Source organism: Zootoca vivipara, chromosome 3 (genome assembly GCF_963506605.1).
Source record: "Zootoca vivipara chromosome 3, rZooViv1.1, whole genome shotgun sequence".
In the NCBI taxonomy this organism is placed as follows: domain Eukaryota; kingdom Metazoa; phylum Chordata; class Lepidosauria; order Squamata; family Lacertidae; genus Zootoca; species Zootoca vivipara.
This window is the reverse complement of record NC_083278.1, coordinates 61138064-61159467: the sequence shown is the minus strand read 5'-3', so window position 1 is coordinate 61159467 and position 21404 is coordinate 61138064. Positions and strand designations below refer to the sequence as shown.

Sequence of the window (21404 nt, the reverse complement as noted above, 5' to 3'; positions counted from 1 at the left end):
TGGGTGTTGCTGACAAACCAAAAATAATTGGATAGTCAGTCAAAGGTTTAAGAAAACAAAACAATGGCTCAGCTCCAGAAACACATATTGGCTTTGGATCCTGTGCTGATGCCAAATTCTGGTCTCCTGTGTCCTCTCTGCTGCTGGAGGAAACTTTTCCAGTGGTTTCAAGCTGCAGTGTTTCATTTTTCTTCATAAAAGAGCCTCTATCCTTTCTTGAGAAGCATTTTACTGCTGATGGATCAAATACCCTGGCAGAAATTATGTTATCTTCAGACATGGGGGCTGATTCTGGCCCATAGAATGGGAAGATTTTTCTTTGCCTACCATGTTTGTGGTTTAGTTTGGAAAAAGTAACTGCAAATTATTTTGTCAGCAGTGGTGGTTTTTTTTAAAAAAATGTAACTCTTATAGGAGGGGGGGGGGTCAGATTTGCAAATGCCTTTTTCTTTCCACCCCAACCTTTATTATAGGATGGCATAAGCTCATTGTATAATTTTGTGATATATGGTGTACTTGTCAAACCTTTTTAAGAACATCCAATTTAGATCTTATCTGGATCACAACAGGCACATCCTCAATCACCTTTGCAGAACCTATTGGGACTAGGAGTATCATCCAATGGTGTTGTTTCCTCCATGGGATGATCTTTGATCCAGCAGAGGCTTCCATGAACTATCAGACTTTTAGAAGACATCTGAAGGCAGCCCTTTTTAGGGAGGCTTTTAATGTTTAATAGATTATTGTATTTTAATATTCTGTTGGAAGCCACCCAGAGTGGCTGGGGAAACCCAGGCAGATGGGTGGGGTATAAATAATGAATTATTATTATTATTATTAATTATTATTATTATTATTGGTGACGAAAGGTGATTTTTGCCAATTCCCCCTTTAACTCCCCAGTAATTTCTGGATTTATGTTCTTATTTGATGTCATCTGATGCTCTCAGCTAAATGTTCAAAACCAGGCAATGATAATCATAAACACACACACACACACACAGCCTCAAATTAAGTCTAAAAGTACATCAATGCATGAGTGTGCAAGCAACTTCATGTACTGATTTCAATACAATCATTTTGTGTGAAAAGGTGTTTGCATGAAACAGCAGCAATGGGAAATAACTGAACGCTACCAGATTAGATTAAAATGGTAGAAAATTTATAGGGTTTTTTTTCTGACAAAGTAACATTGTATGGAATAACCACCTTGTGACAGAATTTAAACACCTCTCCACATGAAAAAGACATGGTGGAGTCACTCTAAAAGAACTTTACAATGCCCATGGCAATATGTCAATCAGCCCTTGTAATCATATGGTAGTTAAATCTGTGCTTCTCAAAACAATACTCACATTTTTGTGTATCCCAGATGCAGTTGTTTAGGATCTCACCCAGCAAGTAGAAGATGTTAATTATTGCAGTTACAGTAGCAAAGAAGATAATTTTAGCACCTGAGCCAAGGTACTCCAAGAGAGGGTACACCCAAACACCTGTTACATGATAAATCCAACAGACCCTAATATAAATACAGAGAGAAATCAGAAGTTTTCTTTAAATAAATAAAATTATACAATAGCAAGAATTGTTTTTCTATGAGCAGAATCCTATGTCTATTCAGTAGTAAACTCTATTGATTATGTTTAGTTGTCTGGTGAGATTTTGGTATACATCTACGAAACACACATACCCTTTTTGAATGGTTTTGAAAAAAAGATATAAATGTGGCCTACCATTATACAAATGGGAACTGGGCTGTAGTGTTAATAACACTAACAATGGGTTGGATCCAAAGGCTCCTTTCTTCTGACTGATGGATTCTTGCTGCAATGGATGGATTCCCCACCCCGGAGGAGGAGGAGGAGGAGGAGGAGGAGGAGGAGGAGGAGGAGGAGGAGGAGGAGGAAACCTTTGGTCTCAACCCAGCATTTGCAACTATTGTAACACTTTTTGATTCCTAATTAATTTAGAATTAATTGTTAAATACAGATAGCCATAAACTTAGGCGTATTCAGAGTTGCAACGTATCTGTCTATTTATATGCTGGGCTTGTCTACTGTGGATTTGCTGTTGGTCATATAGGCCAAGTTTTCCACAATGCTCAAATCACAATTCTCCCTCACTTTTTAGCCAGAACTTTCCCGTTCTGCAGTAAGAATGACATAGGCATTCATTGCTAGTGTGGAAGCTCCTCAGTGCATTGGTCTGATGTTCGGATGGGCTGCCTCTGTCGTCACAACCCCTAATTCTGTTTGCTGCTTACCTGGACGTAATCTAGTTGTTTTGTTTCCAGCAGCCCAAAGGATGCAAGTGTGCCTATTTCTGCTGACTGCTGTATGCTTAGGACATGCCCCAAAGATCTCTGAAGACTGCAAGTACAGCACATATGTCAAGGAAGACTTGCACAAAACCTTTGTATGGTTTTTCTTAAAGAAAACTGGGGGGGGGGGGAAACTAAGCTGGAGGCCTCTGTTCATGCCTTAGAGTAAAAAAAAATTAAAAATGGCACCATCAGATCATGTCTCCCATATCGCATGCAGCTCTACACTAATCATAATAAAAGCCAATATTATAAAGTAGGGAGAAAAGCGTACTGCTCTCTGATTTCAGAGCATTGTTTGAGAAATTGCAGCAGACTAATAAATTCCTCATGTCATTTCAGTCCCCAAAGGCTTAAGTACGGTCCAGGAATCAGCGTGCTTTTACATGCATAGAATGTGTCCTTTTATTTAAAATGCATCTCTGGGTTATTTGTGGGGCCTGCCTGGTGTTTTTACATGAGTATAATGTGTGCTTTTATTTAAAATGCATCTCTGGGTTATTTGTGGGGCATAGGAATTTGTTCATCCCCCCAAAAAAATAGTCCGGCCCCCCACAAGGTCTGAGGGATAGTGGACCGGCCCCCTGCTGAAAACGTTTGCTGGCCCCTGCACAAGACCATGACTGGTCCAAGGACCTTCAGTGATTAATCCCTACACTACACCATTGGGATTCCCGCAGCATGGTAATTGCAAAGCAAGTTTTCCATTTAGGTTTTGCATGCTTGACCCCAGAGCGATTGAACAAGCAAATGGAAAGTAATTATTACCAAAGTTAAATGGGAAAAAAGCAAGTCAATTTATGTGCCACTTCAAGAACAGGCTTCAGAACCACCTATGACCCACCTATGACCCAGGCTGACATCATTTAAACACAGAACCCGCCCCTGCTTACTACACTAGAATCCTTCCATCCTGCCCTTCTCTGGACTGGCAGCATTATGAGTAGTCCTGCATTGTCTATATTACAAATGTGAGAAGGAAAAGTAGCAGTGCAACCATGGAAACATTACCCAATGGCCTTTGTTAAGGAGTTCATTGTCCTTGAAAACATGCTAACTCAATACTGCACAATAATGGGCTGATCAACCTTAGGCATAAAGCTTCTGCACAAGATTAGTTGTTATTAATTCTAATGAATGTCTTTAACATTGCAATTCCTGTCCAATCTCATTATTAGATAAGCACTAGGGAACATGCATTAAGGCACACTTTAGAGTGCAAGGCCAGAGCCATTTTCTTGAATCTCTACCATTTGCAAGGTTTAGAAAAAAGCAGACCATTTAGTGCTAAGTATTCCTTAGGAGGAAAGAAGAAAAAAAACTAGAACTTCAGGGAAAGTATACTAAACGTAAATCTCATCAAACGAGGTGAAACGATGTTTTAATTTAAATACACATGGTTGTAATAGTTCGCATTACCATAAGGATAAGTAAATGTTTTTTTGTTTTATGGATTATGCTCATACAGTATCTCAGAAACTTTAGCTTTCTACCTTTACAGGCAAAGGCCAAGTGCACATAGCTGTCTTCAAGCATGCAAGAAATCTAACTCCCCAGTAGACTGTGGCCCCCAGTAGATTGTAGTCAGGAGAGTGCTTTTGGTCAATCTTCAAAACTACAGTAGGACATAAGGGAAAGGAAATCCTTTAGGTCTATGGTTCCCAATTAGCTAAGTATTCTAGAATCCCTGTTTTTCAAAAGCCAAGCCATGGACCCCCTATTTTTGAAAGGTTGATATCCACAGACCACCAATTAGGAACAACTGCTTGAGGTAACTAGAGCTTTAGTTCAGGCATCTTTCAAATTCTGGAAATACAGACGTCAATCCTGAAACGTCTTACTGCATGATCGATGAAGTAAGCATTGGTAGAAGGAACAGAATACACAAATAAATTTCTCCAGATCTATCAACAGCTTTTCCTATCATGCTTACTTACAGATTAAGGGTACTTCTAAATATACATGCTTCAAACTCATGTGATGGTCTTACATTTCCAATCTGCGATATGGCCTAGCTGATTTGAAAGCCATGAAGAAGCCAATATAAATGAATGGATACATTAAAAGTGATCCATCTTGCAAGGGGAAATGCTCACGCTTGGTGGAAACAGATGCTTGACTAAGGGTATGTGTATGAGAGATCTATATAGTATCAGAAAGCCCTCAGCATAGACACAAGACAAAGCAAGCAGTACACACAGGTCCCATTATCCACCCACTTGTTATGTGAAAGTTCACTTATCCAAACACAAAAATTATGCCAAGCTTTGCTATATACCGTGTTTCTCATATTTTAAGTCATCCCTACAAAATAAGCCATGGCAGGATTTTCCTGAGTTGAAGAAATATAAGACATACCCCAAAAATAAGCCGTAGTGGTGGGAGCAGGTCTGGATGGCGCCATGGAAGAGGAAAATGTCCAGCAGCATGCACCGCACCAAGCGCTGACCCGGCGGCGGGACTGGCAAGAGACGCAGCGCGCGCTGCTCCGAGCCCCGACTCGGCGGCGAGCCCCGGCAAGAGCCTCAGCGCGCGCCGCGTGGAGCCCCAACCCAGCGGGACCCAGCAGCGTGCCCTGCTGAAGCGCCGACAACGCGCGCAGCAGCAGCCAGTTCCGGGCGCCAAGCCGCGACAGGAAGAGGAGGGACGCAGCGGGACGCAGCTACAACGACAAAAAACACCCGGCCGAGCCTTCATTGGCCGCCGCGGCTGCCACTCGCTGGTCCCTCCTCTTCCTGTCGCGTGCGCTGCAGGTCCCGCCGGTCCCGCCGCTGGGTTGGCGCTTGGCGCTGGCGCTGCTCCAAGCCCCAACCTGGTGGCGGGACGCAGCAAGAGCCGCAGCGCGCGCTGCTCCGAGCCGGGATCCGGCAAGAGCCTCAGCGCGCGCCGCGTGAAGCCCCGACCCGGCGGGACCCAGCAGCGTGCCCTGCTGAAGCGCCGACAACGCGCCCAGCAGCGCAGCAGCAGCCAGTTCCGGGCGCCGGACAGGGGAGGTACCATACTGTAATTTTTTTAAAAAAATAATAAGACACCCCCCGAAAATAAGCCATAGGCTTATTTTCTTGAGAAAAAAAGATTATAAGACATGACTTATAATATGAGAAACACGGTACTCCATGGGTTCAGATATCCAAACAGCCAGAGTTTGCTCGCTTCCTTACTTGTTTGTGCTTGGCTGGTCGGCAGCAGCCATTTCCAGGCAGATACTATTGGGGTGGGGTGGGGGAGTGTAGGTGAGATCGGACCAATCAGAGAGCAGGATAGATTGGACAAAATAGTTTTTCCTTTGTTTCTTTTGCTGGTTGGCTGCAGCCATTTTAAGAAGAAACCATAACGGGAAGGGGGAGAGAGATCATGGCTTAGAAATGGCCTCATAGGAAAGAATGGAAATCATCAGCTTGTTATGTGAACCCTCACCTAACGAACAATTTCCTGGGAATACTGTGTTTGGAAAGCGGGACCTGCGTGTATATCCATGGTTATGTCCACAATGAAATAGGTAATCAGATTTCACAATGTGAAAATGTATCTCTTACCACAATATGTAGCCAACCGAAAAGGTGCACACAGCAACCAATCCACAGGTCCTGCTGGGATATTCATGATGTGTTGTTCTCATCTCAATTAATATAAAAGGCAAAACGGTTGTATGCTAGGATGAAAACAAAATGGTAGAAAACAGTTCATGCAAAAAACTTTCCAAATGTCCATTAATAAAAATATTATCGAATATTTCTAGGATAATCTATTGGAAATGAGCACTTTACAACTAAACTTAACTATTTCCATTCTTTAATTCCAGCTGAACAGTAAGGCTTAACTCTTCTACTGAAATTAATGGGATACAGCACAATTCTGTTGCATTTTATCCGAAGTAAGTTTCACTGTGGTCAATAGGTTTTACTCCTTAGTGTTTAGGATTCCAGCCCTAGAAGTGCTTAACTTTAACTGGATAATGTCCAACATCTTTTTAGGATATGGCAGAAGATTTCCAAAGAAATCTTTCTTTTTTAAGCTTACCTAGAAAAAGGCTGCTTCGATCAACATTTTCAATAAAACAGGAACAGTCAGTCTGTCCTCTGGCAGAGGAGAAACTTGAATCCTGCTGAGCTGTATTTTGTGGTTTCAGGTTCACAGCTAATAGGGCAGAATCAGCATAAATCTAAGCATTTAGATGCATGCAAGCTGTGATCAGGATGTTAACTGAATAGTAAACCAATAATGGTGGACTTATTGGGACAAGAACATTAAATGCAAATGGTGGAGCTAGCTATTAGAAGGAACATAGAACTGCTTAGCAGTTACTGCTACCATTCAATTCTTTCTTCTTCCCACCAATGGCCCCATTTGCACATAACTCTAGACCATAAAACTATGGTTTAATAAGCTACAGTGTGCACGAACTGCACGCTAGTGCAAGCAGACTGAATGGTCCTACTTTGCTCCTCCCTTCGTGTGAATAGATAAACAAACCATGAAGTAGACAGTTTAGCACAACAGCCTAAACTGGGATGGTGATTTGTTTTACCCCAGCACATCCACAATCTCTAACCACCTTACATCGTGATTGTTCTTGGTTTAACAACCATGTGCTTATTAGGGTGAAATGAAGCGTGATCCTACAACCAGATACCATGCCAAGCTCTCCACCTAGTAGTTTGCTGACATGATCATGAATATGGAAGAGCAAGGCAGGAGTGCTCAGGCTACATGCACCAGCACACAACCCCTATTCATATGGGTTACCAAGGCCAAAGTTATGCGTGAACATAGCCATTTGCAAAGGACAACCCCTGATAGTATGCCATTAGACTGTGCATTTCTCTGCTCTCATCTCTCATGCCGCAGGGAAGGCAAAATGCACAGCATTTGGGCATCACATCACATACTGTCTTATACCTTATGCTGATGATTTTTCAACAGAAGAGCTTTAAAAGACACACGGAACACCTGTGCTATTATAACACACTTGGCTGGGAAGAATGCAAAAAGAAACATGGCATAGCAATAGTTAAGGGTTTCTTGCAACAGTCTGTTCCACCCAAAATATAATAATTTTTGCAAGTATTAGGAAACAGGTGTAGTGGGAATCAGCAATATATTACACATAACCATGTCAATCTAGCCATCTCTGGGTTTTTTTAAAAAAGTGATACTACGGCAGAAGTACTGTTGGTAAAACTTTCACGATATGAAACTGCTATTGAGCAGAATGTGTTTCATGAGACGGATGATACCTATATCTATAATGGAAAAGCAGGATATTCAAAGTGGGTGTCTAGTTAATGGGAATCCATGAGTAAGTCTGAACCCCGCTGAGGATAGGAGTCCTGGTAGTAGCACTCATCCTTTTATGGAGGATTATTACCGTTAACTGAGACACAGGATGCACTCTCTGCAGTAGCCGCAAGCACTTCATTAATTATTATTGCATAGTTCATGGGTGTTAGCAGTATATTATCTAAGTAAAGGCCAGTGCTGTGACGATGACTTGGAAAACACAGGAATCAGAGATAACAAATTAAATCGATGTAGGAGGTTAATGCTTTGTGGGTATTTAGCAACACTTCCTTTTAATGCAACCTCCTCTCTTCCGCAGTGTTATAGCTATGGAGGATACACTAAATCTGAAATAAACAGAGTGGCATAGTAGATCACCCTTTGCTCTTCACTGTTGGTTTGGCAAAACAATACATAAAGCACAACCGCATACAGTGCAACTGCAGCCGTGGCAATCGGCACAAGTCAGCAACCACTACTGCACTGCAACTGCTGGCCATTTGAAAGGGACTTGCACAAATCTCACTGAAATAGGAGGTGGTTGCCCAAAAGCAATATATACTAGAATACAGTACATCTACTATCTTTGCTAAGGGGCCAAAATTAAAAATTGAAAATAAGAGATTGAGGTGGCGGTGGGGAAACCTTTCCTAAATACTGTCGCTACAGTTTCTGTCAAATATGATGCCTGCCGTGCAATAACTGATATAGAATAGGCAATTTTTCTTATTTCTTGTAGTAAAGACAACCCAGATAATTACATCACAAACCTACTTAATCTAGAGACTCTTGATTTGCGGCTGAATGTGTAAAGTGTCTCCACTGAAAAAAGCATTAAGCATGAAGTGATGAGGCAATACGAAAAGTTCAAATTGCAACCATCAAATGAGCCTTAGCCCCAGTTCATGCATGACATCAATGGTTGTCGCTTCTCCAAATATCTACAATGTACAGTACGCTGTTCCACTAATGAATGAAATCATGTCGGATGGTTGGATCATACAGAAGATCCCACATCCGTGCTGCACTCCACTAACATATTAATCAGGCCATGCATTAAGCCTATTTGGTCTCCACTTTACTCATTAGCTTGGGCAAAGAGGTATATTCAAAAGGAAGGTCACGTGGCACATCAGGGAACACTTCAACAAATCAAGGTGTCTGTTGTAATCCCAGAGTCCAGGAGTGGCCAGGACACTGAGCTGGAGGCTACTGAGCCAAATCTCACAGCAACAGGGCCCATAGGATGAGAGCCAGGACCTTTACTGGCACCCTTGCGCTTCTTCCCTACAGACTGCACGTATGATAAGTGCTTATCTTCAAGCCAGAGGATGGCCCTTTAAGAGGCCCTTTAGTTACACAAAAGAAGGTGGAAAAAAAATTCCTTCCAGTAGCACCTTAGAGACCAACTAAGTTTGTCATTGGTATGAGCCTTTGTGTGCATTCAAACTTCTTCAGAAGGTGAAGTTAGGACAGGTGGACTGGAGGCAGCTCTAAAGGTCTCAGTACACTTCTAAACTTTGTCAGAGCAAGTTGCTCACTAGGAGCTATCCTTGGTGCTGCTATAACTCACCTGCCTTGCCCTGTGAGCACCACTGTGAGACAGGAATAAGATAATGCTTGTCCTAGTTGTAGTGGTTAGGTTGTCAGCCTAGGATAGGAGAGGCCCAGGTTCAAATCCCCACTCAGCCATAAAGTTCCCTGCTGACATTGGGAATGTCACCATGGGCTCCCACAATTTCCATCAGCATGCAGGGAGGAGAGGTTTTGCAGTGTTCGTGGCAAAATCACCCTCATGCCGCAGTGAACAATAAAAATGATGCTCCTACTGGCAACTATCCCCCCCCCCATGGCTAACTACCATGGGGTAAGCATGGGTGTGGTTTTTCACAACACGAGAGGGAAGGGTTAAACTAACAGAAATCCTTCTGCACCCAGGATTAGAGGCACTATATATATAAATATATATAAAATCTCCATCCACTGGCATCTCTGCAAGCGATACATTTAACATAACATTTAGTTAGGCCCCAGGAGAGGTCATCCATCAGAAACAGCAAGCTGAGCACTATGCTTATATTTAAATGCTTAAGGTCCCTATTGAGTACTGACTCTGTTCATTGGGGATATAAAGACTGTACTAATGCTTACTGCAACCACAATAACCACTTTCCAGTTGGGTCAATCAATTTAAGAATGAATATTTTGAATATGTTGTACTATACCAGGGCAGGGGAACCTTTTCCAGGAGCCAGGAGCTACTGGTTGGTGGAGCCAGAGGCCAAAGCTGGCAGAGCAGTCAATGTAAATTGCTAGTTTCTACACACACTCTCACCCCCCACTCTATCCTGCATGCAGGCAACCAATAATAATAATTAGATATAAAGGGGGCGTTCCAGATGTAAGGCAGAGGCAGGGATCTGCATCTGGCTGGTCGGCAAAATCCTTATCTCCACACCCACTGGGTGGCCAAGTTTGGCAGGTGGGCAGGGGCTCCTACATGTCAATTATGCGATGACACAGTTACGGCAGGTGACTCATTTTTACCTGAAACAAACAAACAAAAATCCTTCCAGTAGCACCTTAGAGACCAACTAAGTTTGTCATAGGTATGAGCTTTCGTGTGCATGCACACTTCTTTAGATACCATTTTTAACCATGAAGTTTGAAATCAAAACAAAAAAGGGTGTGAATGCTTCTCAAGTATTTCCCAACAGCTGATTGACAGTGCCTACAAATCCCCTTTTGCCCAAGCCCCAATATGACATAGTGTGACATCAGGTGTAAGGACGGTGGGTGTGGCTTGGACAAAATGGTGGGCAGCCCAAATCAGTATGTTTGGTAGGGCTAATTACAGCTGTGGGTCAGATGTTTTGCACCTTTGGGGTGTGGGCAAGGGGAAGAATGAGAGGCTGGAGTTTTGGGTTCTGGGCCTGAGATTCTCCACTCCTGAACTATACCTTCAATTGTTCACAAGTGTAGACCACTACACCATGAGATGTTAAAGGTGTGTCTCCATCGCTTGTGAAAAACACTTTATGCACACTTGGAGACATACAGAAGAAAAATTGTATCAACACACTTAAATCTGTGTCCAATTTTTATGGATTTGTGCTTTTGACTTACATTATATATCCAAACAAAATGCCAGTGGAATGAGATCAAAAATTAAGTGTAGAGGACAGAGCAGATTTTTTTGCAGCTGAAGTTTTAAAAGAAAAACTTGACCTTATCTTGCTATTTTGAGAGCCTTTCATATATCAGAATTAGTTTACAAAACCAAGTTGCTGACATAAATCAGATTGCTTCTGTCAAGATGGAAATAGCTCTTCATGATCTGTGACAATATTATTTGTTTTATTTATTTATTTCATAAAATTTATATGCTGCTTGATTGTAAAAAAAATCTCAAAGCGGTTTACAAAAATACAGTATAAAACAATAAAATCAATAAAAATTCACAGCCATAGTTTAAAACATACAAAGGTTAAAATACTAAAACAGATTGAAATTACTCCAACTTTCTGAGCATCTGGGTTGGCTTGTCTAAATAAAAATGGCATCCTAAGAACAGCTGTCAATTGCAGCAGATGTGCTGAGAGATAAGTTATGCTTAAGGTTATGAAAGGGTATCAGTTTGTGGCTCCAGCTTCTCCTATTAGTTCTTCAGTTATGGCAGCTTCCTAATGTCCCAGGAGATGATAGTTGCGAAGAAAAGGACTAAAGACCACTGTTGCAGAGATAACGCTAGCTATTCTGGCAAGATGGAGAAGGGGGAGGAGAGAAAAAGCTGTTGCTGCATTTCACGTACTACTTTGTGTTTTGCTCCAGTTTAATCATTGGCACTTTCCCAATGCAGTTGCTATGGGTATTGCTTATTAGAAGGAAGAAAACTGGTGTCACTAAGTGCTGTTGCTAGGGAAGCCATGGCACGGAAGTATCTTTATCTTGAATTTTAGGAACTTCACCTTTTCTGCAAGGAGACAAAGCTTTCTGGATCAGAGCCATCCTATATAATAATGTCCATGTTGTCCCTGCGTCCATTTGTCCCGTGTGTCCCTGGGGTACTGCGCATGTACCCCAGAGACACGGGGATTGGACGAAGGGACAACGGCCAACCGCCGCTCCGCCAACCGCCGCTCCGAAGCCCAGTCTCATGCTGGAGGTGCGCGGCGAGGCGGCGGGGGAAAGAAGCGCTCCCCCCGGCAGCCTTGCCACGCACCTCCGGCATGGGACGGCGCTTCCTCGGCGAACACAAGCAGGCAGACAGCCCGCCTGCTTGCCTTCCCCGAGGAAGCCGAAGCGGCAGCGGGCGCCGAGGGAAGCCGGCTTTGGCTTGGCGGCGGCGGGAAGAAGAGGAGGAATTCCTCCTCTTTTTCCCGCCGCCGCCAAGCCAGTCCCCAAGCCGAAGTGTGGCGCGGCGGGGGCTTTTCGCTGTTTGACTTCCCAGAGCGAAGGGGGAGGCAAACGGCGAAAAGCACCCGCCGCGCCGCACTTCGGCTCGGGGACTGACTTGGCGTGCACGGCGAGGCGGGGGGGGGAGAAGCGCTCCTCCCCCCCGCCGCCTCACCACGCAGCGTCGACATGGGACGGGGCTTCGGAGACCTTCTCCGAAACTCCGTCCCATGCCGGCGCTGCGTGCCGAGGCGGCGGGGGGGGGGGAGAAGCGCTCCTCCCCCCCGCTGCCTCACCACGCAGCGCCGACATGGGACGGAGTTTCGGAGAAGGTCTCCGAAGCCCCGTCTCATGCGGGAGGTGCGCAGCGGGGGGGCGGGAGAAGTGCTTCTCTCCCCCCCCCCGCCGCCTCGCCACGCACCTCCTGCATGAGACGGGGCTTCGGAGACCTCCGAAGCTCCGTTCCATGCCGGCGCTGCACGACAGCAGCGTTCTAGCGCCCGTTTTTAAACGGGCTGAATTCCACTAGTAGTATATGATTGTGTGTGTGTGTGTGTGTGTGTGTGTGTGTGTGTGTGTGTACCGTATGTATTTTTCAGCAGCAGTTTTTCTAAATTGCTACATAGCTCCAAGATGTTGTTTCTTAAATCACAAGAAACCCTCACAAATAGGTGAATGTCGCACATTATCAGTAAAATCAGCAATCCTGATTCTAAATTTATTTTGAATGATGTCTAAAATGTTATTTAAATAGCATCCCCTCCATTTAAAAGGATAAAGTCTTATGAATTAACATATTGTTAATCCTGCCTGATCTATTACAGATCCTGCGTGATACATTACAGCATCTTCACTCCAGATAGAAACAAGGTTGTTCTAATTTTATTTTGCTCGTTTCTGCTAAAATGAATGTTGTTTCGATTGATCAGTGAAAACCTACAACCACCAATATATGCAATTAAGCCTGCTGTAGGGACATTTTAAAATCTATGCCGTGAAACTTTAAAGGCTGACTTAAACCATCTTGTTTGACTTACAAGACCAGTTACAACACTGCTTCATGTAAAAAGCATTAAGCTAATGCTGGATCAAGCTACATTGCCAAACATGCTTCAGCATAATTAATCAAAAATATTTCATAAACCAATTGCCTCCAAGAGGTTATCGATTTCTTGTCACGACACATTTTCCTTATGAGGTGCTGCAATGCGTGTGTCTCAAATGTGCTGGCATGTATTTTTTTTACTGACTAAGCCTTAATCCATCTTCTTGGCCTCCTGCCACGGGTGCTCTGACATCTGCAACTACTCATGTCTGACAGCCTCATGCATGAGCTATGTGGCTTCAAAGTTGGACAAGATTAGTACAGGAGACTTTCTGTATACTTTGAACATAAATTGAAAACAGATATGTACAAGGACAGGTTTAGAGAGGGTGACATTACAAATGGCATCAAGTAAAATTATACATCTCTATCTATCTATCTATCTATCTATCTATCTATCTATCTATCTATCTATCTCCACACACATACTTGATGAAGATTTTAGCGTTTAGTAATATGTTAGATGAAGGAATTAAATGCCTAGAATTAACAATACTCTTGAGACATTATATAATTTGTTGTGTGTCAAGCAGAACATGATAAACACATTTTCTGGGCACATATTTCCCCTCTACGTCATTCATCTGTGCTTCCATATTGTCAGACTGTTTGTGAATACTTCTGCACCTACTGCACAGTGACAGCTGAGCACACACTGAAAATACAAGCACCTAGTATTTCTGTGAGGCCGATATCTCTGCACATCATGCACAAATATCTTCGACCTGCTGTCTGGTGCTTGTTGCTCCATTTTCTCTCTCTCTATGAAGTAAGGAAACAAAACTATCCCTTCATTTGTCAGATGTAGATTCCAAACAACAACAGATGGACAGCCAGCACCATCTTGCAAGGCCACAGCTGGCATGACAACCATTCACTTCAATGGAATGCTTGCTACACTTTGCTCCAGAAACATGTTTTGACAATATGACAGCCCAGCCACAATCCCACAGTTATTTATAAATACCTTTGACTTATTCAAGATCATTGCAACACTGGATATCTATGGTAAATCAAGAATGGAATCCAGCCCTCAACACTTCTAGTCTGCAACCTCTGGGCTGTTTATTGCAGCCAATGGCAACACAGCTTTGCAGATCAATGGCAGTGCCAGCAATTCCTTTTTCTACATTCTCTTTTTTCCTGGGTAGTGTATAAAACACTACACAGATTTGTAAGCATATTTTGTAATGTATGATGTATGTCACACACACACACACACACACACACACGTACGTTTTAATTAACCCTGGGTGTGGAACTGGTAGCTTACAATTACAACACTGTCCTATACATGTCTACTCAAAGCATAAGTCCTATTGAGTTGTTTGGCACTTACTCTTAGGTAACTGGGAACTGGGTTCAGGACTGCAGCCTCAATTGGACTTACTTCTCTCTAAACATGCCTACACTTGAACTCTTAGGCTGCCATCATATGCCCATTCATCCCATTTAATTCAGTAGGGGCTATTTCTGACCACGCATAGGTCGACTCACCTCCTAAGAATGTGGCAGACCCCACCCACCCACATTCCACACACTAAAAAGTGAACGAGAACATTTGGTTTTAAAATAACCAACTCTGTAATCCTTGGATAATAAATTAGACAGGGTTTACTTTTAAATGCAGCTAACCTTTGAATGCTGACAAAAGTTTATTATTGTCTTATGTTAGCTAGTTTTACTGTCTTTTAATGCAATCTTACTTAAGTCTATATGGAAGGCTGCACATGGCTTTTAAAAGCAACAACACAAACCTCCCATACCCACCCACCAACTGGGGCCCTAAAACAAAATACTTCAGTGTGGAGTGCTTCTCTTCAGGAATCTTTTCACTGCAGTCCAGCCACCTTCTCCTCCTCTCACAATCTATCAGAACTCCCTGCCCTTTGACCTGTGCTCAGCCCTCACTGGGCTGTTTTGGGCTGTCTCCCCCTCCGAGTTTTTGGGCAAGGGGAAAGATAAACTTGTGCCCATTCTCAACTGCATTAATTTGTTTAATTTCTCCACTGATATCTATGGGCAGCTCTCTCTCTCTCTCTCCCATCCTTAGGGACAATTAGAAATAGCGTCGTGTTGTAAAACAGGAAATGACCTCTTCAGAAAATGAGATAGTTCTTCCTATTTATTATAGTCATTAAAAAAAGGCCTGTGATAGGAGAAAAAAATGCTACTTCTGGTTTTGTCTTTATAGGTCTTTCGGGTCTTTTTGATAGGTAACGTTGCATTACATGAGTCTGCTTGCACAGGTTTTTTTTAAAAGGCCAAGGATGGATTAGAATCGTGGTAATAATCCATTCTCTTTACACAATCTGCAATAATCTGCCCTTTTTTCTTTCTAAGTAGCGATGGTGGGTGATGCCACATAGGGAGCTTGCGAATTGAAACAACCTCTGGTAGATGCAAAAGCTCAGTTGGCAGGAAAGAAGCAAGTGTCTGTCTCCCCCTGCCCCACCTTACATTCTCCATAAAATGAATGGAGGGACAATCATTGCTACTTCTACCAGAGCCCAGCTCAAGGGTAAAGACACCCCCGGCCCCATTTCCTGTGTTCCGTGCATATAACACAGGACTCAGAAGGGAGCTTACTTGGCTAAGTAAGCTACACTAAAATATATGGACTCCTTCCCCATGTGACCCTGCATAGGGTTAGAGTCCTACTATGAGTTCCATTTCTCAGTGACTCCTGAGTGCAGCAGTCCCAGGGCATAGACTGAAGCCATATTGCTGAACCTAAACTGGCCTGTGTTAGGTCTGGCAAACCCCCTTAAAACTTATATATGATTACCAGATGGTTGTTTATCCCATTACTTCTCAGCCCAGACCCCTTTAGATTCAGCAGCCGAACCACAATCGTGTGATTTCATTCCCTGGGCCATCTGATCTAATCTCCTCCACGGGTTGGCCCTGCTCACTGGTGTTCTTGGTATACATTAATCTGTGCTTTACTGGGTTTCCACTAGCTTTAAGGCCCGCTGAGAATGCTTTCGTTCGTTTCTATCTTTCAGACCCTTCAGAATTTAGAAAGCTGAGGACTTTGCCAAAGGTTTAACATTCCTCATAATATGAGACGCTTGGGAGACATTTGCAAAGGCTTAAGTCAAATGCCTTCCTAAGACACCATCAACAATGACGATCACCTTGGCACAGTCCATTTAAGGGAAGAATGTAGTCCAAAGATGGCTCAAATTCCTAACTACCACAGTGTGTTAGAATAGCCCTTGGATTTGTGAGTAGATCCAAATATTCAATCTGCAAATCTCCAGAAGTATTACTATTATAATTTTTAGGAGGTTTTTATGTGTGGGGTTCAGATTCCGGGGCTATTATACAAAGAGGTGCAAATCTGCATGTATCATTGATGGAGGCAACATGCCTCTAGTAACATATTAATAAAATCCAGCTGTTTTATTATATTTTGTATTACTAGAAGTTTGTTATAGTTAATCATCTACGTGGACATGTGCCTCTCTGTGTGGAAATCAACCTCGCATATAGGGCAGCCCTGGTAAGTCGTTGCTGACCTCTCAATGCCTAGTTAATTTTTGTCCATTACATGTTTTTTGGCAGGAGTCTCTGATTTAAGTTTTAATTTCACTGTGGATTTATTGCTAACATTGATTTTTTTTGTTTTAGAACGCTTTCCAGTAGTATTTTAATTATTATTTATTACGTGAGCTGCCTGGTGGTCAAAAGTGGGACAGAAATGTTTAAAAAAGAAAGAGGAATTGAGCATGAAACACAGCCCTCCTTCTGGACTGGTTAGTAAAAGTGAGTTACTATGTCACTTTTTCAGACCACTAACAATGAAACTTATCTGTTACTCCTAAAGAGATTCAGTAGCTTTGCCTATATTCCCATAACAGACACCTGTTTTCCATTTTTAAAAAAAAATGATATTACTGAGGCCACAACCTTTCAGTTCCATCCAGGGAACAAACACAGCTTCACAGGGCAGCAATCAATTAAAAAACAAACTCAAAAGGTTTCCATCTGACTATTGGATTCTGAACCTTTGATGGAGCTTCTGCGCTTTCAACGGTGACTCCCCTCGTCTTCAATGCTGAATATGGACAGTGCAGCAATGCAACCACTATTTTAAAGGGTTTTGATAATCATATATACAGTAACTAAACAGCAGTAGCTCTTTGAAGAGGTAGGTGGCACCCAACAGGGCAGGAAGGCAACCTGAGAATGAGCTCAAAGAGCCCCAGAAGTCCTTGGGAACACCTGAGGACATCAAAAGAGGAAAACTCCAGGGACATCACCACCTCCGGAATTAGCTATTCTCTCCAGTCCCCAAGGTGTCTGCCTAAGGACAGCTGGAGTCACCAAGCAGAGGAAATGTTTTAGGATTGGAAGACATTATTACTGAATTTGATCAAGCAGAACACAGTACAAAACAGATCTCTTGGCTGAGGTGGTACACGAGCTCCATTTCCTCCCTTATCACTTAATAGGGCTTGAGAGCAAAATGGTATTGCAGCAACCACACAACTGAGTCTCAAAATGGTCTTTTGACCAACACTTCCCATACGTTTCTACCTTATTTACATTGCTCTAACATGATAACATTGTTCTACATTCATTATAAGAATTGACATCTGGTGTGTACTACTCTGTAATAGCAATACTATCCAGTTGTCTCCATTCACGTGGTATTTAATCTGGTCTCAAACACAGTTCAAACTGCTGCAAGGCTCACAAAACCAAGAGAATGGATGCTCTTCTTTCTCTTGAAAATATGCCACTCTTTATTAGTAATATGGATGCCACTTCTGCACAGGAAGAAAATGTGGTGACGTTATAAATCCTACAATTGGCTTGGCTTTGTAGGACTGCATAAATACACCTCATCCATACTAAACTCCTGTATCTTTTCTTCTAATTAGAATTCTTCCTCATGTGTGCTAACATATACACAGTCTCCGCTACATATACAGAAACTTTCACACATAGACAGGGATATCAATCTATAAAAGTTGACTTTAAAGGCAACTAAAACATTTATTCTTACCATTTTTTACCTCACCACTCAAACAAGTCCCCAAGTTGCCAGAATGCAAAAGGATGATGTTGTTGTTTAGTTGTTTAGTTGTGTCCGACTCTTCGGATAATCCTGCTAAATTTGTAAGTTGTCATTCAGAAAGTTATTAAATACTTCCAATTGTGATTTCATGGTGTTAATAGTGTGTCTGTAAGTGACTGTGGAGACCAATTCTGGATCCACACGTCCTTCCACAGTGGGGACATAGGCTAGGAGCTGATCACAACGAGGATTTGCCAAACATGCCTTCCTCTTAGCTCATTTCTTCCTTTTGTCCTGAGTTTACGTGCCTTCAAAATCCATGACACCTTTGGTAAAGGCTGTTCTCCAACTGGAGCGCCCCCCTCTGTACCTACAACTTTGCCAGGCCTTTGCTTCTGCCTTGTTGACCTTTCGTGCTGACATATTCCTCCTCTTTGATAAATTCAGAATACTGCTACTAAAATAATTTTATTGCCTGACTATATTAACCTTGTCACAAGTTCCTGCACTTGCTCCCTGTCACTTAGGGAGCCCTAGTTCTAAGCTCTCCTAATCATGTCTCATTTTGTAGAAAATGAAAAAAAAAGATACACACAGTTAAACTTTCATTTGCCTCTCAATATAACTCCTAGTCCCAAATATGCAAGCACCACCAATTTCATTTGGGCACGTTACCAAGAGAATGACTTGTCCAAGGCCGCCTAATGAACACTACAGACAAGCTGGGTTTCCCAGACCTAAACCTGACTTTCTGTTCCCTAGATCATATTAGGCTATAATAGTTCTTTATACTATAGAGTCTATATCATTAGAACAGGGGTGGTGAACTATTTTCCTGTTAACGGCTACATTTCTTTGGGAGTAATCTGTCTGCACTACATGCCAGCACTGGATGGCACTGGAACCAGCACTGGGCAGGACCAGAGCCCAAAGAAGATGGGATACTTTGGCTCTCCCTTGCTATCTGCCCCCACCTTTTCTTCTTCTTCTCAGCCCCCAGATAAAATTAGACGGATATCTGCTGACGGTCCATTCCCTATTATTTTATTGTTAGTGCTTTAAGTTCACTATCAGAGGAAGGAGAGGGGAAATCTTGACTTACAGACTCAGCAAATCCACTGCACCTATTTTCAGGAAGTACTTACAACAGGAACCTCAAGTCAGGGACCCAAACGTGGCCCTCCATGAATCTCTATTTGCCCCAAGGCTGCCTCCCTCATCAGCTCTACTCCACACCTTCCTTGCAAAAGGACTTGAGGCAATGTCTAAGCAATTTAAAGCTGCTTGCTTGTGTAGTGTGGTGTCTGAGTGTGGAAATCTCTGACTTTTGCATGGCTGGACTGCAGTCCATGTAGTCCTCAGTATTAAAAAATCTCTCTCCTCCCCCCCCTCCCCCTGGGGCCTGGAGTTTTCTTCTCTGAACCACAGAGCATACAAAATAAGGAGCTGGTGCCTCTGGTTTATGATTTGAGACAGTGCCTGGGCCTTCCAACACAACTGACATAATGATTAGCGACAATTTAGAACCATAAACATTGGGTTTCCTCTTCCTAGAACTTCCTAGAGCTCAGGCCAGAAACAGCTACTTGAAGTTGATTTTATGGTAATGTGGTCTCACCGCATAAAGCAGAGCAACCAAAAATCACCGTGAGGTGGAGCGAGGATAGCACATTTGTGTTCATGCATGTGGCGGGCCGTGGCTTTCATTCAATGGAACAGAATGTGACAAAAGGACTGCAGCTCAGTGGCAGAGCATGGTCTTGCTAGGAATATCCTCTGCCTGAAGTCCTGGAGAGTGGCTGCCAATCACTGTAGACCAGGTATAGCCATCATGGTGCTTTGTTTTGGATTTCAATGTTCATCAGCCCCAGCCAGGTTGGTCAATGGCTAGGGATGGTGGGAGTTGTAGTCCAAAATATTTGGAGGGCACCACTCTGGCTGCACTGAGTAGATGTATGGATTGTCCCTCTCAGTATAAGGCACCTCCTATGTTCTTAAGAGAACATACAGGAAAGGAATTAACAGCCTGTGGAAATCAGCAATAGGAGAAAGAAAACTCCTGTTTTCCTCCCCACCCCCTTGGAACCTGTATTTATCAGCAGTTGGTCATCCACAGCAAACCGCAAATTACTTCCTTGTACAAGACGTTTTTCAGGTTTCTCAAAGATTAACTACACACGGGCTAGGATGACTGGCTGCTGTTAGAGATGGGGAAGAAGGGAAAGAAAGCAAAAGAGGATTCCTGTAATCTTTTGTGTTTGAACTGCTGAGTCTGTTCAGCGGCGTCACAACCCCCCACCTCCACAGTCACAGGTGCAGATGACTGTACACAGCAATAATCTTGGCTTGGCTTCTTCTTGATGGTACATTCCTTTCAGCTCAGCTACACCACTTTCCCACATGACCTCATCTTTTATGCCCTTACGATGACCAGTCTGTTGGGCCAAGCAGTTGCTCCTCTTAAAGGCCCGGGAATGGCTCCCTGCCACTAGGGCTGCAACGCCCTCGCATGCTTTCCCGGACGAGATCCCCAAATAGGCTCCTGGGACTAGAGAAACATTTTGGCAAGACAGCCTCTACTTGCCCATGATCTTTTGAAGAACTGAAAATAGGAAATATGGCAAAGGACCTCTTCAGAGGCACAAGCAAATCAAGGTAGAAAAGAATGTGACAATGATTCATAGGGGTTTTCATGGGCGAATGCCCAAGTAAAGTGGTTGCAAAACAGTGGTATGTTGAACAAATCTTGGCTAGAACCCAGCAGAGCTTCCCCATGACCAACTATGGGGGGGGGGGGAAGAATGCCCTATGCTGTCAGAGCTCCATCTGCCATCACTGGCAGAGGGAATCCAGGGGTAGAGGGAAGTTTTTCACCACAGTCATTATTCTAATAGCGGGTACTGACATCACAAAACAAACAAGAGAGCACTCTAACTGGTGAACAAATGAGATGCCATGCAATAGTGGAACTGTAGAAACCTACTAACTGCATAGCCTTTCTTATTCCAGACATGTCTTCTATTCACTGTTTATGCTTTATTGTGTTCTCCTCGGATTCTAGACATGTCAACATGTTCTATTAAGCTAGGTATTATTGCCTTGCTCATAGCCAAAGACTGCTAGATAGTTTAGTACACCTTTTCAGATTGTAAGTCAGACTCTAAAAACAGGGTTGAAGAGCTTCCTAAGTTCTGTATTACTCCTACTACTCCAGTTGGTCTTGTGTTTGGTGCCAAACTTAAAAGGTAATGGCTACGAGCTCAGCTTGCCAAACA

The 21404-nt window shown here is 43.1% G+C and overlaps 1 protein-coding gene across 2 annotated transcripts in view; it reads right to left on the bottom strand.

Annotated features, from left to right (window-relative positions):
- AIG1 (androgen induced 1) overlaps positions 1 to 21404 on the bottom strand; it is a 77221-nt gene that overhangs the window by 3960 nt on the left and 51857 nt on the right. For both annotated transcript variants that reach the window (XM_035108844.2, XM_035108845.2), the window contains exons 4-5: positions 5857 to 5972; positions 1356 to 1519 (exon numbers count right to left, since the gene is read on the bottom strand). In XM_035108844.2, coding sequence (XP_034964735.2) covers positions 1356 to 1519; positions 5857 to 5972 — 280 coding nt within the window. The remainder of the gene's footprint in view (positions 1 to 1355; positions 1520 to 5856; positions 5973 to 21404) is intronic.